A 19,341-nucleotide genomic window follows, 5' to 3' on the forward strand; every position below is an offset into this window, starting at 1 on the left:
TTGACTATAAATAGAAACAAACACACCCAGTTGGTGACTTGGGTTAGATCTGATCATCTAATGAAATGCCCTCCTCCTCAGCCTCTTCCTAAGTCACACTGAATTTGTTCTGAGGGTAACCTAGACTGCGTTTTGGTGCTTTTCTATCCCTGTTCCACCAATCCCTCCCTCTTCTTAGCAGAAGGCATCCCCTTTAAAGTGAAAAGCTACATTGAACTGAACGGGTAAAGGATGTTGTTAGCTGTTTCTGGGCCACCTTGAAAAGATGTGGTTCTGGAGAGTTGTTTCTGTTTTGTTTTGCTTTTGCATTTTTCCCAGATCCGTATCTTCTGAAGAGCACATGTGTGTTTCTGGGTTTGTCCAAAGGCAGACCTCTAGAAGAGATTTCTTTTGAAAGGTCATCATTTGCTCTTTCTTACCCATGCCACCGCCCCCCCGCCCCTCACCCCCGCAGGACGCTGCTCACAGGACATGTCCCTGAGACCTATCTGTGGTTGTCTCTGTGAGGCAGGTAGAGGGAGAGTCTGCTGTGATGACTTCCCCTGATTATGAAACAAAGCTTTTTGGTTGTTTTTGTTTGTTTGTTTGTTTGTTTGTTTTTCCCTGGGGGGGGGAACTTTCCTCAGATTTTTAGAAAGGGAGCAGAGATAGAAAAACCCTTAAGAACTGCTGGTCTCTCCCAGCCTGGGCTCCTCTAAGCTCATTGGTGTCCTTGCCACCAACACTAAGGGAATATCAAAAGGATATTCAAAGCATAAATTGGCAAATGAATGGGGTTTTCAGGGGCCAAGAGATGGGGCACTTGGATAGATTTCTCAGTAGTGCCAGAATGCCATAGAGGACCTTCCAGAAAAGGCAGCATCAGAGAGGGTTGCTGGTTCCTGATGAAGAGGACAAAACACTGCAGGCCTGTTGATCAGAAAAGAGGGTTTGAGCAGAGGCAGGGTATAGACAAAAAAAAAAAAAAAAAAAATGTGGGTGGGTATCCAGTAAGTGAACATCTCGGTACAGAAAATGGAGACCGACTCTTTTCTTTTACACCAGGAGCAATGAAGAGACTTAAAGACTTTAATCCAGGGTGGCGGGGCGGTGGGAGGGGGATCCTCAGACTATTACAGGGGCCCAAAGCTAGACTAATGCATCAGAGGAAAATAGAGGCCTCCGGTCCTGAAGAGCTCTCAGAGGAGAGCTACCTATTTACTCAGGATGGCTTAGGTGGACACATTAACAACTCAAGGAGGCTATCGACAAAAAGCCTTTCTGTATCTGAGTGCAGAAAAATCGCGTGTGGTTTAGTGGATCTAGATCATGGGGGAGCCCTGTATTCCCCAGAGAAGGTCTCCACTCCCCCCACTGTGTACACAATCTTAGCTTCAACCGAAACAAGCAGCCTTTTCACTGAGCAAGGGGTCTAAGAACCATGCCATCAATTCATGTAAATTACTAGCCTCCTTGCCCCCAGCTGAGCTGCTTGCCAGGGAAACAGGGGGCTCCTTCCTTATACAGATGCAGACACTCAGTCAATCAAATGGATGGAAATAACCTGCCCACAGACTGCCTTCTCAGCCCCTTATTGGAGGTCATGTGAGGGACTGGGGGCCTTTCAGGGAAATGGGTGTGTCACTGTTCGCCTACAGTTCTGCCTACCTGAAGTGGCGTATTTTTCTTTGGTCTGTATGGGCTCAGTGAGGCTCTCGCATCAGTAAACATGGGAAAGATCCAAAGTTAAAAAACAAAAACAAAACAAAAACCTTTGCCTGTACCTTACAGCGCTGGTGCAAAGTGAGGTCCCCAGGCCAGTAACATCCGCTTCCACTTGGGTACTTGTTAGAAATTGAAATTCCCAGGCTCTGCTCCAAACCTACTGAATCAGGAACTCTGGGGTTCTAGCCTACCAATGTGTTTTTTGTGTTTTTTTTAAGATTTTATTTATTTGACAGAGAGAGAGGGGGGTGGGGAAGCAGGCTCCTCGATGAGCAGAGAGCCTGATTCGGGGCTCAATCCCAGGACCCTGGGACCATGACCTGAGCTGAAGGCAGAGGCTTTAACCCACTGAGTCACCCAGGCGCCCCCCAATGTGTGTGTTTTAACAATGTGTTTTGACAAGCCCTCCAGATGATTCTGGCTAAAGTTTAAGAACAACTTTAAATCAGATTAGATTGTAGGGACACTTGAATAAATTCAGTCCAGACAGATTAAAGAATGGTAGATGTCTTCTGGGCCAACTGGTAAGCCCTGGTGCCCCGTCAGAATCAGGAAGACATCCCTCCGGGCAGATTCAGGCTGTGCTCTTGGCTTAGGGCTGAATTTTAGTCCCAGTGACATCTTGGCTGTGTGTTTGTTTGGTATACAACCTACACCATGCTTAGAGGCACCCTTGGAAGTCTTTCTCCCTAATTAAGCTAGCCACCTCCAGTGCTTAATTAAGAAGGAGGAGGGGGGGAGGGGGGGCATTGTAGATGGTGGTTGATCTTCTCTTACCCAAGGATTAATTTGTGGCATTTCTGAGTTTGAGCATATGGCTGTCACATAACTAATTCCCTAAACAAATTTTATTCTGCTCATGTTCCTTATAAAGTATAACCATGTCCATTGTTGGAGAAGTTGAGGTTTTTTGCCTTTTTTTTTTTTTTTTCCTTTTCCCCAAAGCCTTGATTGGTCTTTATCCATGAGCCTTGGGTCTCTCCTGCATGACTGGAACACTAATCAGAGAAGAAACAACACATTTCAGAAGATGGGGTGATAAGGGGGCAGATAAAAATAGGCAGCCCAGCTTCACAAAAGCATAGTTTTGCTTCACAAATCTGACAGTATTTTGAGAGAGGAACAAAGGATTGCCAGAGGGAGGCTGTGATTGAGTGGAACCTCATGAATGTCTTTGAAATCCAGACCCTTCCAAAAAAAAGTATAGGGGCTAGTTCTGGCGGGTATAGATGAAAGTCCCTCATGAAAGTGGCTTAGAAATTATTCTAGAGTCCCTAGAGCAGGCCTAATAACAAACGAAGCGAGCTCAAGATGGGGAAAGAAGCTTACTTAAGGGTTAGCATTAGCTGGTTGAGTTCACCAGGCCACCCTTTTCCAATGGCCTCTGATTTCCTGAAATAGGAATTTCAGTGCCGTGGCTCTTCGGCAACATTTTATGTGTGTGTATGCTTAATGTTCATTTCTCTGGGGAGAGAACATGTAGCTTCTCATCAGAGCTTTATTTTTTTTTTTAAAGATTTTATTTATTTGACAGAGATCACAGTAGGCAGAGAGGCGGGCACAGAGAGATAGAGGAGGAAGCAGGCTCCCTGCTGAGCAGAGAGCCCGATGTGGGGCTCGATCCCAGGACTCTGGAATCATGACCGGAGCTGAAGGCAGAGGCTTTAACCCACTGAGCCACCCAGGTGCCCCCTCATCAGAGCTTTAAAGGGATCTGTGACTCTCCTCTACATCCCCGAATTAAGAACTATAAAAAAGGGGCGCCTGGGTGGCTCAGTGGGTTAAAGCCTCTGCTTTCGGCTCTGGTCATGATCCCAGAGTCCTGGGATCGAGCCCCACATCGGGCTCTCTGCTCAGCAGGGAGCCTTCTTCCCCCTCTCTCTCTGCCTGCCTCTCTGCCTACTTGTGATCTCTCACTCTGTCAAATAAATAAATAAAATCTTTAAAAAAAAAAAACTATGAAAAAAATCATATATTTTTTTAAAGATTTTTTTTATTTATTTATTTGACAGAGAGAAATCACAAGTAAGCAGAGAGGCAGGCAGAGAGAGAGGAGGAAGCAGGCTCCCTGCTGAGCAGAAAGCCCGATGTGGGGCTCGAACCCAGGACCCGGGATCATGACCTGAGCCGAAGGCAGCAGCTTAACCCACTGAGCCACCCAGGCGCCCCCCAAAAATCATATTTTTGTACATTGTACTTCTACATCTTACTGGCTTAAATTACATGGAAAGGGTATTCACTAAGACTTGAGGATTGGCTACTTTCACTACAAAAAAGTGGAGCCACCCCTAAGCTATTTATAACAATCATGTATTGAATTTATAATCATTATAAAGAGTTTAAAGGAAAAAAAGGCACATTCCAAAGGATGACTTCCATATTTTTCAGAGCCAAAGGAGTATCAAATCTCATTCATGGTTGCCGGAGCCTTCCCCGCCCCAACCCAACTGCTTGCTCAAGACTTCCATTTTGACTTAGTATAAGGAAAAATTACTTCTGTGTAGGCTGAGGATCCTAGAAGTGGAGAGAAAATGTTTGTAGAAGGAAGTAACATGTGGCATGGGGCAGGTCATTGAGTTACAGTATATAACTCTTTTATTAAAAATTTTAGCTGCTGTAGCTATGTAATACAATGAAGGAAAATTCTTGCTTGCAGACACTGTTTCATGCCATCTGTCGTTTCTCTGTATGTCCTACTGACCTCTGTCCTTGCAAATATATGATCTTGTCTCCACAGACTGTGAAATCAACCTGCCTTCTTTTAAAAAATGAAGTGATTGAAAGAAAATTGCCACCATAGACAAATTTGAAAGACTAAGACAACATCTTTGTAACATAGGTAGCCAACAGACAATGAATATCTATAATGTATAAAGAGGTCCTATATATTAAAAAAAAAAAATTCCAGCCACTCAATAGGAAAGAAGGTAAAGAACATGAATAGGTAAACCATAGAAAAACCACAAATGCCTAATAACCTTGGTACTAATCCCAAGAAATATAATGAAAATGATATGTGACTTTGTTCATCTGATAGCAAAAGTTTAAGATAGTGATAATATCCAGTTTTGGATAAGGTGGGAGAACAAAAAAACAGTTCCTATAAAAAGGATAAACACATGGGGCACCTGGGTGGCTCAGTGGGTTAAAGCCTCTGCCTTAGGCTCAGGTCATGATCCCAGGGTTCTGGGATCAAATTCCGCATCGGGCTCTCTGTTCAGCAGGGAGCCTGCTTCTCCGTCTCTCTCTCTGACTACTTGTGATTTCTGTCTGTCAAAAAAAAAGAAAGAATAAGGTAGTTCTAGGGGCACCCCGCTGGCTCAGTCAGTAGAGCATGTGAGTCTTGATCTAAGGGTCGTGAGTTCAAGCCCCACGTTAAGTAGAGATTACTTAAATAAAACTTTAAAAATATATTTTAAAACTGAGAAATAAAAAATAAAAAAGACATAATATATAATAATATAATACATATAATAGTAAAAATGGGTTAGTATACCATAGTATGGTTCCATAAATTTAAAAATAAGTGAGACTGTATGTGTATGCAGTAATATACATGTAAATTCGTAGAAAAAATTCTGGCAGTCTGTAAATCAAACTCTTTACAGTGGTTACATCCAGAAAGAATAGGATTAGTGGGAGACGTTGAAAGGAATTAAACTCTTTTCTCAGTAAAAATCAGTACTATTTGAATTCTTTCTCTGGAACATAATGTATGCATTAACTTGAGGGATTCAATAAATAATCACCGAAACCTGTATTTTATTAAAAAAAAAAAAAAGGCAGCAAATGGGGGAAGCCGACCAAGACTCATAGAGTGGAAGTATATTTTGTTCTTAAATGAAAGCTTTTAGGGATGCCTGAGTGGCACACTCCTCTTAAGCATCTGCCTTTGGCTTTACATTATGATCCTGGTGTCCTGGGATCGAGTCCTGCATTGGGCTCATTGCTCAGCAGGGAGCTTGCTTCTCCCTCTGCCTGCTTCTCCCACTGCTTGTACACTCTCTCTCTGATAAATAGGTAGATGCATAGATTGATAGAAAGGAAAGAAGAAAGGAAGGAAGGAAGGAAGGGAGGGAGGGAGGAAGTGAGGAAGGGAAGGAAAAGAAAAGAACTTTTAGTTCATGGTTGAGGAAATCAAATCAAAGCAGATTCTTCAACAAATTCCCCAGGGCTTCTTGGACATGGCTAGACTGGTGTTAGAGGTGGAGGTGCCCATCTCGGCCCAGTCACCTGTCCAAGGCGTGTCTCCTCAGGCCACGTGACCTGCACTTGGCTGGAGCAGGAGAAATGAGCCCTCCCCTCATCTGAAGGGAGGGTAAGAAAGAGAAGGAAAGAAACAGGCTCACAAGAAGGTAAAGAAAGGCAGTCTTGTACCACTGAAGTGTAATGAGGAGGGCATCCCTGCCCCCAGCATATTTTCCAGTGCTGAGCATGTTGGTTATAGATACAGAAATAAAGATACAGTAGCCTCCAACAGCCCAGTGTCAAAGATCCTATGATGTAGACCTATCGTACTAGTTACAGTGTTCTCTTAAATCAGGGAATTTGCCCGGAGTTCCTTGTTTAAAAGCTTTTATCTGAGAAGCCTTCTTTCTGAAAGGTAAATTATGACCTTTCAAATCTGTATACTAAGGGATGATTATTTATTAGTTTCTTTGCAAAATAATGGACATAAGTTTCCTTGAAGAGTTTCTTTGATGGCACATAAGTAGTTGTTTGCTGGGAGCAGAGAGGTCTGGACCAAAACTATGAGAAGTCACTCTCTGGTCATTGAAAATCAATCCATAATGAAGATGAATCATCTCTGAAAGTACAGTCTGTCATTGGGCAGTGCAATTGAATTTACTAAAAAATTGGTTCCTATATGGATTTCAGGTAATACACTTTGCAGAAGCAAGACATAATGTGTCTTACCTGATCATCTGAACAGAAATATTTTCACTTGATTAAGCTTTCCATGAATTACTAAGAAATATTGGAAATATTTACATCATTTACGTAAGCATGCATGATACATGGGGAGAACTGAGGATTCAGATCAACATCATTTCCTTCCTTAGTAGAGACCAGATTATCACCATCCTTAGAGAATCAGCTTACTAGAAATGTTCGTTCTTATGTGGTCTAATTGGGAGATTTTTTCTTTTACATGCAAATTTCTGAAACTTTGTTTCATAACTCTTCCATTTTAACCCCCAAAAAAAGTCATGTTTCTGGAATGAGCCAAGTTTCTAGAAAACTATATTTTCTCTTTACCAATTCCAAACTGTTGTTATTGTACCCCAAATAATAGATCTTTTTAAGGATTTTTTTTTAAAGATTTTATTTATTTATTTGACAGAGAGAGAGAGAGATCACAAGTAGACAGAGAGGCAGGGAGAGCGGGGGTGGGGGCATGCAGGCTCCCTGCTGAGCAGAGAGCCAGATGCGGGGCTCGATTCCAGGACCCTGAGACCGTGACCTGAGCCGCAGGCAGAGGCTTAACCCACTGAGCCACCCAGGCACCCCAAATAATAGATTTTTTTTTTTAAGATTTGTTTTATTTATTTGACAGAGATAACAAGTAGGCAGAGAGGCAAGCAGAGAGAGAGGAGGGTAGCAGGCTCCCTGCCTACCAGAGAGCCCAATGCAATGCGGGGCTCGATCCTAGTCCCTGGGATTATGACCCAAGCCGAAGGCAGAGGCTTTAACCCACTGAGCCAGCCAGGTGCCCCCCAAATAATAGATTTTTAAATAAGGTGGGTTTTTTTTCATTCTTAAACAAGTACAACATATTTGATGTAGAAAACACAAAAGGAAGAAAATGAAATCTATATTTCCAACTCCCCGAAATAATCACTGTTAATATTTTACAGTGTATCCTTTTAGTCTTTTTAAAATGTATAAAATTATTTTCTGGCAGAGATGGTTTCATATAATGTATATGGTTGTTTTACCTCCTATTTTTAATAATATGCCGAACACATTTCTCTGTAGTGTTAAGTATTCTTCTATATCATTTTTTAATGGTTTCATAGTACTGTCCATCTCCTGGTTCTTTCCTATTTCTCACTGTTATGAACAGGTAGTAATGACTATCTTTGTTGTTAAATCCTTCTTCACATTTACAAAATTGAGACATCTTTGAAAGCACACCGCCACACAGTTTAAGCCCTTCTCTTAACATTGAGCTAATTAAAGATAAAGAATGATTTCTGTTGGGATTCACTAGAACAAAGAAACTAAAATGCCTTTGTTTTCGTTTTCCAAATTATTGTCATGCCAGTTGGGGGGGGCAGGGGAGAGAAATGGAGAGGGAGAAAGTGTCTAATGAACATATAGAGAGAGAAATTTCTCTAGTTCTTAAACTTTGGGCTTAAAAATGACCTCAGTATTCTTTCCAGGTGTATTTGTGTTTAGGAAATTTTGATAACCAGCCTTTGGAATTAAAGTGATTGCATTGAATGAATATGCTCTTATTGTTAACTAAGATACATTTATCTTAATTACAAAGCAGCATGTGTTTGTTGCTTTCCAGTTACCTCGACAAAAAGCATGCTCTTTGCTTGGCTAGACCGCTGCTTAGCACCCTTGATACTTACATTGCTTATGGACAACGTTTGTGATCAACGGTTTTTTGGGGGATTCGGGGGTGGGGAGGGGGGGGATCATGGGCTAAATAAAATAGTCCAGGTCTGGATTTAGAACCGCCCTCCCTTTTGGCCCCAGACCACACTGAACTGAGTCATCAAGTTCTGGCTCGTGTGCCCTGTAGAAGTGAAGAGACGCTCACATGACATACATAGATTGATATAAAAAGACACCAAACCACATGACGCTGGAAATACCTAAGGAAAAGTTTCCAGCTGTGAATACCCGCTCTAAATCCCCACCAAGCTAATTCGCGATCAGGGTGGTCAACGAACCAATTATTCAAGCATCCCTTCCTTGTAGAGAGGCATGACGTTTAATTCTGCCATGACCACAACAGAGGAATGTCTGTCTGGGAAGATTGCGGATAGAATGTTGTAAATAAGCAAAGGGCGGGTGGGGAGTGGATGATAAATCAGCAGACGTAGTTCAAGGGAGAATCATTATTATTCGTATGCATTTCGTATACTGAAGATGGGTGGGTTCTTTGTTGAACACAGTTTTTCATCAGTTGGGTTTAGACAGGGTTTCTCAGCCTTGGCACCATTGACATTTTGGACCCGCTACTTCCCTGTTGAGAATGGGCATAGGTAGGTTATTCCAAGGCCTCACTGGACCCCTACCTACTGGATGCCAGGAGCTCTACCATGCCAGTGGTGTTACAAAATAGTCCCCTGTTGGGAACCACTGGATGAAGAAGACATCATTATCCCGAAATGCTGAAAAACTACAGATTCAACGCCCAAAATCATAATGTCATGTGCCATTTTATTTATAGATCAGTGTGGGTGGAAGTAGTGCCAGCCATCTCCAAGCTGTTAGACTAGACTTGAAGTTCGATATAGACCCGCACTCTCTGACACTAGAATCCTGTGCAGAAATCCATCTCCGTGTGAGCTTTGCAACCAAATATCCCTTGTACCGGTAAACATCACGGGTCTACCTTCTGTCATGTCTCGAGTACTAGCAATGAAAGTGTCCTTTCTCTTGTCGAGTGCATTGATTTAAACAATCTCCAAATCTATTTTGAAGGGTATCTAGAAGGTAAGTATGAAAGCAAACAAACCTGACCCTGTCCCCGTCGGGATCTTCTAAGACTGTTTTAGGAGATCTCGGGCTATGGCACTGCCCACGTGCTAATACTCTCCATCCATGTAGCTCACTTTACAAGCCCCATGCCTAAATAATTTCCACTCTTCGCTGTTCCGAGACTGTTTCGACTTAACTTCCTTGCACTCACTTCCCCCTTTGGCTGGTTTAGCTAACTTTATGACGTCCTCTTCATAAAGTTAGTGTAATTCCCTGCTTTTTGAAACCTCTCTTTGGCTTCTGCTACCGTCTTTCCCTAAAGTCTCCCTGTTGAAATTTTGCGTTTAATAACAGTAGTTACCAACGTCTTGACCTTTTTGCAGATATGACAATGGATGATGTTCGGGAATACGAGAAAAACATGCATGAACAAACCAACATAAAAGTTTGCAATCAGCATTCCTCCACTGTGGATGACATAGAGAGCCATGCCCAAACAAGTGTATGTAGAATTTTTAAAACATGTTGCCCACCCTTTACCCAACGTACACTTAAAACTGATCTTTGAAATACTGCAGACGTTCATTTCTCAACATGCCACACAAAATCATGTCGTCACCCAGGGGCTGTTGGTGAAGAGCCTGAGCTAGGTCTAAACGGGACAGTGCCACCTCTTGCTTCTAGATTTTTCAGTTCTTAAAGGAGCCACTTGATTTCGGGGTTGGTTTTTCCTCTCCTAAAACCCAAGAACGTGGAGAGTGGAAACATTTGTGGCTGGTGAGTGGCCTGCACCGGGAAAGAAAAGAGGAGGAGACAAAACAGGTGTCATCTGAAAACTAGTTATCGTGACCATAACTTTTTAAAAAATACAGTTAAGGCTCAAGTTATTCATTCAAGGGACAGCTTGTGGCTCATCTGGTGTTTTAGATTTCTTTACATTTGCTTTGAAATGCTTTCTATGCCTCTTTATAGCTGTTCTAGCCAATCTGATCCTTTTTGCTTTGGTTAATCTCAAGACGAGGCTGCAGCCCATGGGTGCGCTGAGTGGCTGAGCAGTGAGGGGCGGTGAACTGCGAATGTGCTGGGCCACGTAGCATCTCCAGCCTGAGACTCAGCAGGAGACTGAGAGAGCCACGGGTTAGGTAGTGGCACGTTGGAAATTGAGAGCTGACTGTTTGGTGCATGCCAGCATTTTAAATATAGTTATCTCTCAATCATTCATGCCAATGAAGAGGAACTAAGGTAGCAGAGAAAATGGGGCATCAAGTCATTTGTATGTGTCTTTGGCCAGTGCTCTGGCCTCTTTGGGTATCAGCTTGAGCCCGCATGTCCTGCTAGACCACGTCCCAGAACAGAACCTATTAGATTTTTAAGAAGTTGATAATGTAGGTAAAGACGATTGAGCAAGGGCTATAGTTGTAAATGGGGGCTTTAGAATTGCGACCATCTTTTTGGTTGCACTTCGGAAGTTGTCGGTTCGGTTTTTAGAGCATGTATTTGGAGTGTGCCCTGCAAGGCTCAAGTGCATGTGGCTTACTTACCCTTGAGGCTCACATGGCCCTGACGTTTCCTCCCCATGTGCATGTAGTGATTGGATTTGCGGAAAGCTATAGAGTCAACTTACGTGGGGTGTCGTTTCTCTCTGTACACAGGCCCATGCCAAAAGGACTTCCCTTCTCCCTCTATCCGTGTTCTAATGTTAGAAATGCTCCCTAAGGAAACTGTCCTTGGAAGTCCATCATTTTCAATTCCCTTCCTTTTTGGAATATTAGACTCTAGTTCTCTGTCAGCAGCCCTCTGAAAGCTGCTTGCTTAGAAATGTGATCAGACAAAAGAAGCCAGAGGAAAGGGCTCGGAGTTGCCACATTCCAAAAGATTCTAAGCGCCCAGCTTTTCTCATTCTAAGCTCTTACGGCTCTTTGTTTGGTTTTTCTCCTGCCATTATTACCATTAGAAAGTCAATTTACTATGTAGACAGTGGTACCTAGAGTGGTTCTCCCATGGGAAAGCCCCATGCATTCTCTGGCTGCAATTCTGCAATTCACTGTCGTTCCCATGACTTCAGTGTAAGAGATGCCTATCTCCTTAGAAGTTACACAAAGTGGTTATTTTGAGTGCTTACGACATTTCCCTTATTCTTTGGAATTCCATCAAATTGGAGATCATTTATTTTTCCATTGTCTTTCTTCGCTATCGTAATGAAAACCAGTTGGAATCAGGAGGCTGCTGTCCATCACAAATGCAAACTGCGTGGGTGTTCAATAAAATTTAAATCCTCAACCTGAGTAGGGACACACTAGATTGAAATTATGCAAAATTAACACCCATGAACATAGCAGTAAGAAAGTAAGTCTCCTTTTCCATTGAGCAGTTTCCGTGCCTTCAAGGAAGGGAACTTCTAAGAGACTCTGGGAATGTAAAATCGAAATTCTGTATTTTGGATGATTTCTGCCCCCTGCTGGATATGTGGAGTAGAGCATTATACTCTGCCACTTGCGTAGAAAGTCTAATTTTTCAAAGATGTTTATTTATTATAGCAGAAACATACCCCATTCACTGAAATTTTTCTGAGAGTCTCAATTTTACTTTAAAGTGCATACTTCTTTTTTAAAAACCTAATTTCATTTCTTAGCTTGTTAAGAGTCTTAGTATTTTTAAAGTGGCAAATTTATAGGTGCAATTTTTCTTGTTACATTCTAAATTGTATATGATATCAGTACAATCATATTTTATTTCCTTCATAAGAAAAATTTTTCCTCTCGTAAAATTTTAACAATTGCTCCAAGAAATCCTCTTACAGATTTTGTTTTTTAAAAATATTTCTGACAGATGAACATCAGGGAAGGGAAGGAAAAATAAATTAAGGTGAAAACAGAAGGGAGACAAAGCGTAAGAGACTCTTAACTACAGGGAACAAACCAAGGGTCGCTAGAGGGAAGATGGGGGGGGTGGGAGGGATGGTGTAACTGGGTGTTGGGCATTAAGGAAGGTACTTGATGTAATGAACACTGAGTTTTATATGCAACTGATGAATCACTAAATTCTACCCCTGAAACTAATAAAACATTATATGTTAACTAAATTGAATTTAAATTGAAAATTTATAAAAAGAAAAATATATCTGGCTTGCTTATAATATGACCTTATAGGTATTATATATATTCTAATGATTAAAATCATGTTATGAATATTCATTCCATAGTCAATATTTCCAAAGTGGACATATTGTTTCATGTTAGCTTCTGCGATATCATCTCATGAAGGTTCCATCACTAGGTTCGTGGGAGAGGACGAGAATGAAAAATGGGTCTGTGGGAAGCTAAAATTCATGTAGAAAATCCATGGACAGCAGATGTCCCCTTCTACTCAAGGACAAACCCTTGGGCTTTCACTCAGTGCTTTTTCCAATAAGCCCAGTTACCTGTTTTCTCCCAGTTACCAGTACATAAAAATGACAAAGGATACCAGGGTTAGCCAGAGAGTGATTAAGAACCATAACAATAGTAAGGACAATCACAGTAATAGAGTTTCTGAGAATGAGAGAAGAGATCTCAAACTATTAAAAAAAAAAAAAAAAAAGGCCCTGGTAGAGGAGTCATTGCAGTGTTAATATATTTTCAGTATATTATTTCTAAAGGGTAGCAAGCGTATATAGTACATTCAGTATATTAGAGGGGCTCCTTGCTGGTTCAGTCGGAAGAGCGCAAGACTCTTGATCTCGGGGTCATGAGTTCAAGCCCCACATGGGGTGTAGACATTACTTAAAAATAAAATCTTTTTTATTTTTTTTATTTATTTTTTTTATAAGAGATTTTATTTATTTATTTGACAGAGAGAGATCACAAGTAGACAGAAAGGCAGGCAGAGAGAGAGAGAGAGAGAGAGGGAAGCAGGCTCCCTGCTGAGCAGAGAGCCCGATGTGGGACTCGATCCCAGGACCCTGAGATCATGACCTGAGCCGAAGGCAGCGGCTTAACCCACTGAGCCACCCAGGCGCCCTAAAATCTTTTTTAAAAATAAAGAAGTTAGGGAAAGATTTACATTTTTAAAAAGTGTCTATTTTTTGCTTTCTCACTTAATAAAAACATTTTTAGATATTTAGAAAATCTACATCACCCGACAGTTTCTCTTAATGAGGCACCACTGAATTTGTTTCCTGGATGCCAAATAATGGTTTTTAGGGTTTTTTTATGTTTCTTTAAAAAGATGGTTTTATTTTTCTTGGCTTTGGGATAATTTGCAGGGTTTGTGGTTGTTGTCATTATCTTCTTTGCTTTTTAAGCTGAATTAATTAAAATACAACATTTAAACAATCTCAGGGTGGGTACACAGTCAGGAAACCAGTAACCACCCAGAATACAAAAAAATGTATTTACTGAATAAGAAGAAATTCTGATGATTTGCCTATTTCCCGTCTCAAGGTGTACTTGTACTTGCATACCCTGAAGTAGGTAATAATATGTATCATTTCTGGGCCATCGATTGCTTGAACTAGTCTGCCTTTATGGAAAATATGACTAGTTCTAATAAATAGCTCCAATATCACCATCCCACAGCTCACACACACACACACACACACACACGCACGCACATCCCTGGTCTGGTTCTGTACTCTCCTGACTGATCCTTATTCAGAATACTTACACTACTCCCCAAAGAGTGCTTTGGAAAATCTTGGATGGATATTCATAAAAGGAAAAAATTTTTTTTTTCCCCAGCAGTTTATGCCTTTAAAAAGAAAAAATTCAGGGTTTAGCATTTCAGTGATAATTTGGGTTTCTAGTCTGGACAGGCCTCTTTATGATAGGATTCCCATAGTTCCCTTAAAATCAGGCATGGAGGTATATCCATTTGCATCCCTCCTAAATAACTGGTCATTTTTCTTTCTATTTTTTTTTTCTTTGAAGACATGACAATGGATGAAGTCCGAGAATTTGAACGAGCCACTCAGGAAGCCACCAACAGGAAAATTGGCGTTTTCCCACCTGCGATTTCTATCTCAAGTATCCCCCTGCTGCCTTCCTCGGTCCGCAGCGCCCCTTCTAGTGCCCCATCCACACCTCTCTCCACCGACGCCCCAGACTTTCTGTCCGTGCCCAAAGATCGACCCCGGAAAAAGTCAGCCCCAGAAACTCTCACACTTCCAGACCCTGAGAAAAGAGCCACCCTGAATTTACCTGGCACACACTCTTCAGAAAAGCCATGTCGGCCCAAATTAGAGTAACTTCCTATGAATATTTCATGGGGTTTTATATTTTCATTTGGGTTTGTTTTTTTCTTTTTAAGAATCTTCTGATAGAGAAAAAGACTGCTTTGTCCCTCAAACATGTTCCTTCGATCTCTGAGTGTGCATGTGGTTAAGTACCTTCCCATATAGGATTCCCCAAGGATGCCCCTGCATACTGCTAGATGTAAATTGTAAGACTTGCAAAGGACAGAAGAAATCTTAGTAGCCGCAGCTGGAAACCAGGGAGGAAGCCTTGTTGAGCGTTTGATGAGGTCGGTGTGGATGTCAAGAGTACATAAGTGAAAATGTTGTGCCCCTGTGTTAGAAGGTGTGGTAAAATAGCGAAGTCAGTCTCTTCTCATCAAACCTGAAAATTCTCAAAAATACTCTCAGGCGTAACATAAGTAATTGTTAAATTTCAAACTGTTCATCACCAATACTTGAATACTAGTAGTTAATTGAGATTCCTATTTTGGTTAGTCTGACTCAGGATTTGGGGCCTAATTAACTCTTTAAATTTTTTGAGGATTTTAATTATCAACCTATCGTGGCTCCAAGTGCAATTAACAGTAACTGATTTATACCTTTCACAGAATTTAATAAAGATTCCACTTGTTTCTGTCTTTTAATAACTTTCCCCCTGTGCCCTCGTGGCCTAAGAAATCTTTCAGAATTGCACGGATGAATGTGACCATGACTGACTGATTTGGGGATGGTTTGGTTTAGGAACCAAGAGGCCCAGGTGAGGCAAACATCATCCATTAAGATTCTCGGTATTTGCAATTAATTGAGTAGAACTCGTTGACTATTTGCCCATTCAAAGACGTTCAAGGGTAGACGAAGCTCACAGGACTTTTAACACTGTCAGATTTCTGGTTTGGGAACCCTGAAAAAGAGAACTGTCTCCCATCCCCCTCCTGCTTTTACTTTTAATAACATCCAGATTTCCCTGGAACAGAGTGCCCATCACTGGACCTTAAAAAAGACTGTCATTCTCTTGCCCTTACTTGAACCCCAAATATTGGGAATGTCGCGGAAGCGGAGTAAAGACTGTCGAGTGGGAGGAGAGAAGGAGCAAAATTGCTGATTCCTATTTGTAGAGTAAGAAGGAGGAGCCGGAAGAGACGCCCTCTGTCTAGCTTTCTTTCCTGCAAATGGTGGTAATGCAAGGTGAGAATCCAGGTTGACGGGAAGTAAGATCATTCAACCTAAGTGGCAGAAAACGAACTCTCCTTTGATCGAAAGAGACAACTGCCACCGTCGCGCCTCACTGCCTTTAAACGCAGAAGGAAGGGCAAGCAGAATCTAGCATTTACTCTCTGTCCTCCAAGAGAGGAAGACAACAAGGTAGTTGGGCAACTCCAAGGCCCCAGCTAACCTTCCTGACCATAACCTCCAACCTCAGGAAAGGGACCTTCCCAAAACACAGATTCCAAAGGAAACAACATAAACCAAGGAGTATGTCCTCCTTCCCACACAGCCTCTCAGCCAGTGGACCCTGCCTGCTTCTCTCTCTCAGTGCTCAGCACATGCTACATAGTGTCTTTGAAATTGATAAACTCTCCCGTGGTGCAGGCGCTGGTCCCACGAACCCAGCACCGAGTATTCTAAGTCATACGTCAGACTGTCAAGATCATTTCTTTATCTACGGGTTGACCTGTCGCTTCATAAATAAATCAATCCAGAACTCAAAGGAAACCAGTTGCAAATAGTTTAGGTCGACAGTGCATCTCTCTTCTCTAAGAACGACGGCTCCATAGTAAGCGATCTTTGCATGGAATAGTAGCACGATCTCTGCTTGTGGGAAATCTTCATCGTCTCAGACCCCTTGGACTTCTCAATGGTCCCCTCCCCACACAGTAGTACTTAATGAGAATGTTGGGCTTTAGAAGATGAAATTCTCCTTTCAGAAGACACTGACATAGTATGCATCTTTGCTTACCATTTGCCCGCTGAAATCAGGATGGGGTGGGATTGTTATTTTTTGCATAGAACAGATTTATTTGGTGCAGGTTGTAAACACATCTGGCACCTAGTTTTCCCATTAAACACCATTGCCGTTTTCTTTTTTGTAAAGTAGCTTCTGCTCTCGAGGTCAAGGACGCTGTATGCTTGTGAAAGCTAATTTCGGATTTCCTTCTGTGAGTTTTCTTTCTGTTGTAGCCAGTTCAATACCACAGACATCAATTTCAAAGCTGTCAATGATAGTGTGATTCTTAGCCAACGAATGTGTGTACTCTTAAAGTATGTTCAGTTTTTCCTGTCTACACGTGGTTGTGTGCATTTAAACGGGGCGGGGGGGGTGCAAATATTCCTTTAGCTGCTTTGAATATTTAATCCAGTCATCACAAGGCATAAATGACTTCGATATTTTATCTGTCTTGATTTTCAAGTCTCTTTTCATATTCTCCATACATGAGTTTGTTTATTGTGGGATAGAAGCCTGCGATGAATGTGTATGTAGAACATTAATAATTCCCATAAGGATGGAAATTAAATGGTTGCATGATGGAAACTTAGAAGAAAAAAAAAAAGCAGAAAATTGAATTCATTAAGCATGTTGGGGGAAAAAATAGAAACTTTAACTCAGTGCCTCTGTCTGCAATGTGGAAACTTACAACTTTGTTCACCAAAATTGTATTATACCTGTATATATATATAAATATAGTGAATCAGATGCCACCAGTTTTAAGTTTCTGGTAGCCAAATTAAAATAAATAATCCATAGAATAACACATACACTCATCCCATCTTCATCTCTGGTGTTAGTGGAGACCATCAAAGTGACCGTAGATGTCATTACTTTGGATGGATTTCAAATTACGAAATGGCCCCGTGTTTTTCATTGAGTGTAATACAGCGTCGTTACTTTGGCTTTGTGCTTTCCCAGGATAGGAAGGTCTTGATGTTTTTACTGCATTAACTTTATCTGAGGTGAGCTCTGGAGGCCATTTCATTTCCTGCTATTGGACTGAAATAAAACAAAGCAAAGGAAAAGCATGACAACAAGGAGCCTGTGGACCCTTTTTTCAGTTACCACGTAATAACCAAAACAATAGGCATTCATTGGCGAACTCATTTATAAACCCTTCTGCTTTGGGTTTGCGTCCGGTGTGTAGGGAACATGGTTTTAATTTGGGAGTATTTATTAGGCGTGTTTGGACCTTGAAATAAATTTCTAAAGAGTACAGTAGTGGGTGGATAATGAACACAGACACTTAAAAACATGAGACGCCCAAAAGAAAGATGTGATTTTCTTTCAAGACACTGTAATAAACGGTGACCTAAGTGAAAAGATCCTGACACTTCTCAGAAGTCATTTTTCCGTGAAAATGTCAAGGCTAATAATGTATGTATGTGGATTTTTCAATTTTGCTTTATTTAGCATCTCATCATGGCTCAGAAACAGCAAGGTCACTGGCTGGCTTCAATCAGGAGGAATTTTACTTTTCCAAGGGCCAGAGTATAATTTAGTCACATACAATGTGTACTCAAATAATCCGATAGAGAAAAATAGTCTGAATAGTTTTAGTCCCTTTCTGATCATCGGACTCATCAGACTAGGTGATGGACAACCTGCCATTGGAGCCATAATTCTCGAAACTTTAAAAAAAAAAAAAAAGTCTGTTTAGTGACTGCAATTGCTCATAAATAGATCGTTTAAAACCATTTCATTCTTGCTGAAACTGAAATGTAACAAGAGCACCGAGCTGACATGCGGAGGCAACACATACCGGGTTCTTCTGTGTTCTACCTTCAAAACAATCTGTTTGCATTTGAAATAGAAGTGTTTGAGCTTTTTAGGAGTTAGTGCAATAGAGAATGTGAATATGCTAAGAACTCGTCAGATGCCGTTACTAATTATACTTTTGTTGTTAACAAGTGCTTTAGGATAAACCTCAATGTTTTTGCTTCAAGTTGAAAGCATGTCTGTTGAATTGCAAGTCTCCCTTCAGTTTCTGTGTATCACCAATAAGAGGTTCTTTGAGTTGTTGTTAATGCCTATGCCGCTTAAATGTAGCTTCAAAGTGTCACTTTTAGGGTTTACATTTCAAGCTGGGATCTTGATTAGTTACATATATTGAGTCAAAATAACACTGCCACTGCAGAAGGACCAAGTTTTGGAATGCACAGTGTTACTGACTACAAGCAAACAAGAGTTGATCCTCACACATGCCATCCTTCTGTGTCATTTTATGGCTGTTTTGTGTTTTTTTTTCCCCCAGTTATTTATTATTGTTAATAACTTACTTTTTCTTACATTCTGGTGTAAATAAACTACAAAGCAATCTTCTTTCCAAGCGTAGCTTCCTTCTCTCTCTCAGCCATTCTCAAGGGAATGTTGGCGATTGGGAACTTGCGGGTTGATGGGAAAGAAGGTGTCAAGGAAGAAGGAAGAAGCTAATGGCTAACCCCAGGTCTAGGGGTCTTGTATACAGAGAAGGCTGGCCTGCTAATAGGCCTTTGGTGCCTTCGGGGCCCAGGTCATGGACAGGAAAAGCTGGGTCTAACTGTCCAGCCAAAAAATACCCAAGGAAAATCTGTAACCTGAAAGGTCCCCCAATAATGGGTCTGTGTTTAAAGGAGCGAGACTGATACAAAGCAAAAGTCAAGCAAAGCTTTATTTCGTGCCAAGCATCGAGAATCAAACCGAACATTCGGGGCCGTGCCTCTTACAGAGAGGGCGACCCCTCTCTGCTTTACAGACTAGCTTTTAAGGGCAAAGGCCATGTGGTTGGGCCTGGCCA

The 19,341-nt window shown here is 41.4% G+C and overlaps 1 protein-coding gene across 2 annotated transcripts in view; it reads left to right on the forward strand.

Annotated features, from left to right (window-relative positions):
- Positions 1 to 18,887, forward strand: part of PITPNC1 (phosphatidylinositol transfer protein cytoplasmic 1) — a 260,135-nt gene extending 241,248 nt beyond the window's left edge. Inside the window, exons 9-10 of one of the 2 annotated variants that reach the window (XM_047708110.1) lie at positions 9,750 to 9,868; positions 14,274 to 14,412. In XM_047708110.1, the coding sequence (XP_047564066.1) occupies positions 9,750 to 9,868; positions 14,274 to 14,279 (125 nt within the window). In that variant the 3' untranslated portion in view covers positions 14,280 to 14,412. Of the gene's footprint in view, positions 1 to 9,749; positions 9,869 to 14,273 lie in introns of both variants that reach the window. The other variant, XM_047708109.1, reaches the window with a different exon arrangement.
- The last annotated feature ends 454 nt before the right edge of the window (positions 18,888 to 19,341 follow it).

The sequence above is a fragment of the Lutra lutra genome, chromosome 16 (genome assembly GCF_902655055.1).
Source record: "Lutra lutra chromosome 16, mLutLut1.2, whole genome shotgun sequence".
NCBI classification, from domain to species: domain Eukaryota; kingdom Metazoa; phylum Chordata; class Mammalia; order Carnivora; family Mustelidae; genus Lutra; species Lutra lutra.